General features: G+C 50.3%; 1 protein-coding gene across 1 annotated transcript in view; it reads right to left on the bottom strand.

Moving 5' to 3' along the window:
- The window catches only part of Man2b2 (mannosidase alpha class 2B member 2), a 31,790-nt gene that overhangs the window by 8,352 nt on the left and 19,001 nt on the right, over window positions 1-4,437 (bottom strand). The window contains exons 10-11 of the mRNA XM_008853800.3: window positions 1,935-2,068; window positions 1,209-1,483 (exon numbers count right to left, since the gene is read on the bottom strand). Of these exons, the coding sequence (XP_008852022.1) occupies window positions 1,209-1,483; window positions 1,935-2,068 (409 nt within the window). The remainder of the gene's footprint in view (window positions 1-1,208; window positions 1,484-1,934; window positions 2,069-4,437) is intronic.

Below are 4,437 nucleotides of genomic sequence, written 5' to 3'. Positions count from 1 at the left end.
TGGGTGAGTGGATGGTTGGATGGATGGATGGATGGATGGGTGGGTGTATTGTTGGGTGGGTGGGTAGATGGATGGGTGGGTGGATGGGTGGGTGGATGGATGGATGGATGGATGGATGGTGGGTGGATGGATAGATGGTGGGTGGATGGATAGATGGTGGGTGGATGGATAGATGATGGATGGTGGGTGGATGGATGGATGGTGGATGGATGGATGGAGTGGGTGGGTTTTTTTTTTTGGGTGGGTGGGTTGATGGATAGATGGTGGGTGGATGGATGGATGCATAGATGGTGGGTGGATGGATGGATGCATAGATGGTGGGTGGATGGATGGATGCATAGATGGTGGGTGGATGGATGGATGGGTGGGTGGATGGATGGATGGATAGATGGTGGGTGGATGGATGGATGCATAGATGGTGGATGGATGGATGGATAGATGGTTGATGATGGATGGATGGATGGTGGGTGGATGGATGGATGGATAGATGGTGGGTGGATGGATGGATGGTGGGTGGATGGATGGATGGATAGATGGTGGGTGGATGGATGGATGGATAGATGGTGGGTGGATGGATGGATGGATAGATGGTGGGTGGATGGATAGATGGTGGGTGGATGGATGGATGGTGGGTGGATGGATGGATGCATAGATGGTGGGTGGGTGGATGGATGGATGGATAGATGGTGGGTGGATGGATGGATAGATGGATGCATAGATGGTTGATGGGTGGATGGATGGATACACAGGTGGGTGGATGGGTAGATGGATGCATAAGTACAAAGGGGTGTGGATGCCTGGCTGGATAGGCGGGTGGATAGATGGCTGGATAGACAAGTGAGTGGGTGGTAGGTGGGAACAGAGGGTTTTGAAAGCCCCTTCTGTTTTAAAGATAGTGTAATTATTTACTGAATAGTGATTCTATGTTTCTGCAAGTTTAAAGAAGTAGATGACATGAACACATTGTTCCCTCATGGCCCTTCAGTGCCCCCTTTGTCTGTAGGTCAAGAGCTCTGGAATGAGACAGTTTAAGAAGGCCTTTTTTTGCACTGGGTCTGGCTCCCCTCCTAAAGATCACAAGAGCAGGCTGGGGCTTTGCTACCATCTGTTCTTTCTTTAGGCAGGTGAAGGCAGACACCAGGGAGAACTTTCATGCATCTAGGCCTCAGGCATACCTCATCTAAGAGCCAGTAATGGGTGTGCCTCACCTGTCCTGGACGCTGTGCATCAGGTTGGTGTCCTGGTCTAACAGCACAGTATAGCAGTCATTTACCACGGGCACCAGGCGCTTGCCTTCCTGGCTGGTCTGGTTCCTCAGCCTGCGTCCAAACTTGAGGGTGCTGGCCACTGGGGTGACCATTTCCCTGGTGCCTGCCTGGTCCCCCTGGGTGTGCCTGACACTGTAATACCGGTAACTGAGGCCTGGAATGGTGCTCAGGATAAGCAGGTCGTAGGCAGAGGGGTGCTTGGTGGAGTTCTGGATCTGCAAGCCAACAGCATGGAAGAGAAGACCCCTGGCTCACATCCCTCCTGGGATGGGGTGCTCACTCCCCTCAGAGGCAGTGGTGTCCTTCTACCTCTTGGACGGTCCTCCTGGCATCTTTACAAGCTTTGGCTTTGTCCTCTGGGACCCCCAGAGACTATATCAGCCCTGGGACCCTTCTTCAACTTGCTTCTCATCCCCATTGCAGCCTTCCTCCCCCAGGCAGCAGAAAGAGAAGGAGATAGTCTGCCTAATTCATGCTGAATGTCTCAGGGTGCAGAGAAAGAGGCAGCCTGGACCTCACCCCAACCTCGGCACCTCCATTAAAGCATCCCCTTAAGACTCCCCAGGGCCTTTCATAGGTAGAAGAGGAACTAGATTATCAAATGGCAAACAGCAAAGTCCCCTCTACACCCTCTACCACCACCCTAGCAGGACTTCACGCCCATACCTGTGCGGGTACATGGTGGCCCATCTCATCTGTGACACTGACTCTGGGGAAGCCAATAGTCAAGGTGACGATGGTGGTGACTGTCCAAGCCAGAGGGTTGTACACTGAAGCAAAGTATCCTGTAGGTCCTGTGTCTACATAGAAAACAGGTATCACTAGCTGCCCTCCTGATGTCTCTGGGAGTTCCTTGATGAGGGAAACTGAGTAGGCAAGACCTCGCTTCTAGTGTCCCCCAGGGTAGATGGGGAGAGGCCGCAGACAGGCAGGGCCCATACACGCAGCATACGTGCACTCTGCACAGGGCCGGGAGATGGGAACGGAGCCTATGGCATTCTCTTGTAGCTGACTTATCGTTGCTCCTTACACATCTCTCCCTGTTGACCTACTTTACTGATGAGGAAACTGATGCTCAAAGAAGAGCAGTCGCCAGCCCAAGGTCACCCAGCTTTAAAGCCTGGAGCCAAAGTTTTGAGTGCTTGGTGCTGTGAGCAGCCAGATTCTCTGGAGCCTGGAGGCCAAATCCAGTTACCTGGCTCTGCACAGGAGGCTCCCTTTCTGTTGCATCTACAATGCCTGGACCCTTGAACACACTTTGTAACCTCCCTCTTGGCTGTGTGGTGCACTTTTCCCCGGGCACCTTTCTAGTTCTCTGTAGGAAGCCAGGATGCCAGGCCCTGGGGTGAGGTGAGCCTAAAACCTTTAGGTCCAGGCTGCATTCTCTGCTAAAGGGAGGGGCCCTGAAAACAGTGGCTCTGATAATTCCTGTCCTGCAGAACACTCCCAGACTGGCAGGAGACAGCGGCCTGGTCGTAAGTGCAGGCTCCCTGCTCTGTGGGAAAGCGTCTTGGTCAACAACCCTTAGCTCATCTTCTTGTCCTGAACAAATAACTCAGCTATCTCTGGCTAAAAGATTAGGCTAGGTTAAAGGTTTACGCCTCAGCTAAAAGCTAAAAGTTTACCATGCTTTTAGCTCTAAGAAAGAAAACATTGTGGCCAATAAATTACTGGATGGGCATTGATAGCCTCGAGTAAAAGTTTAAGAATCCTTCTGGTGCCAACTAACAGACTAAATGTCCTGTTTCTTTGTACAAAGCAATTTTTTTCTTTCTTTTCTGTATTTTCTGGGTTGGTTGACTGCATTAACAGCTTTTCCTGCATAAAAAGTGCCTTTATTGCTAAAGTTCCCTCTAAACATCCCTTGGGTTTTCTCCGGCTTCTGAGAAGTAGAATGATGCAGATTAGATGCTGTGCAGTGGGTTCTCAGCAACAGGGCAACCTTGAGGTGCTGATTCAATGGATGAGTAGTGTGGAGGCAGCACTGGTTTGCTTTCCTCCCAGCTGTCCATGCTGTGTGATTACCCAAGGAAGGTCCCAGGGCACTACCATAAGGGGCCCCAGCAGCAACACCAGCATAACGTTGCTGCTTTGACCCTTCTCTGTCAAAGAATAGAAGCTACCTATGTCACCTGGCCTCTCCAGATAACCACAGAAATCAGCAGTGACCCCAAGGTGAAATAGGCCCAGACTGCTTTAGTCTAAAGATGCTTATTCCAAGCATCTTTTAGGAAGTCTTAGGGGGAAAAAAATCCCTCAGAACCCTGAAGTTATTGATCCAGAACCCCAAGGGCCAGCTCTTAGCATATGATATTCTCATTGCCCAGGCACTGAGCATACTTTCCTCCTCACCTTTGGGTCTATTGGTCATGTGGTCACACCTTCTATGAAAAAGCAGGGAGGAGGGGCACAGAGAACAGACTGATGCACCCACTGGTCACTTAGGTTCCTGGCCAAACCACAGTCTCTCAAGAATTGATAACACTGGAGGTAAGCAACTGATTAAATGTGGTGTCAGTGTTTATCAGCAAAGGCCACTCACTTCTCCCCTTCCCAGAGCCTGCTATGATCTCAGAGATCAGAATTGGTTATGATATCCACAGCATAAATGTCACAGAAACCGTGTCCACATCAGTCACTGGACTTGTGGCCAAGACGTGGAAGCTCCCCAAACCACGGTGACATGTTCTTCTGGGAAGAAGAATCTGAAATCAAGCCTGTCCTGCCACTTGAGCTGTTCCGATTTCCTACTGAATACTATTTTTAATGTTTCTCAATTCCCATTAAGCACACTGAGGAACCAGAGCATGGCAGTAAACAGGCACACACCTCACATGCGCGTGAATATACACACTATGCCCTTATCCCTGGAATCCTTTTCAAACAAGGACCTCTCTGACTCAGGATATTCTCAGGGAAGCCAGGTTCAAGTATTTGGTGACACAGATATGAGATAAAGGTGGACAGTTGACAAGGTAATACCTAAGGGTAGCTTCCATGTCTCATTCCCACTGAGGTAGACAAGCTGGGACTAGATTCTCTGGGGTGTCCTGAAGAGCCTGATGGTTAGAAGCTGCAAGGCAAGCTCTGCCTTCTTTTTGTGGGTTTTTTTTTTTTGAGGGGGGGGGGGGATGGGAGTCTTTTTGAGAAAGGGTTTCCCTATAGCCCC

This window comes from Nannospalax galili, unplaced genomic scaffold (genome assembly GCF_000622305.1).
Source record: "Nannospalax galili isolate Female #2095 unplaced genomic scaffold, S.galili_v1.0 scaffold2927, whole genome shotgun sequence".
Lineage (NCBI taxonomy): Eukaryota > Metazoa > Chordata > Mammalia > Rodentia > Spalacidae > Nannospalax > Nannospalax galili.
Note: the sequence above shows the minus strand (reverse complement) of the source record. Positions and strands in the feature narration are given on the sequence as shown.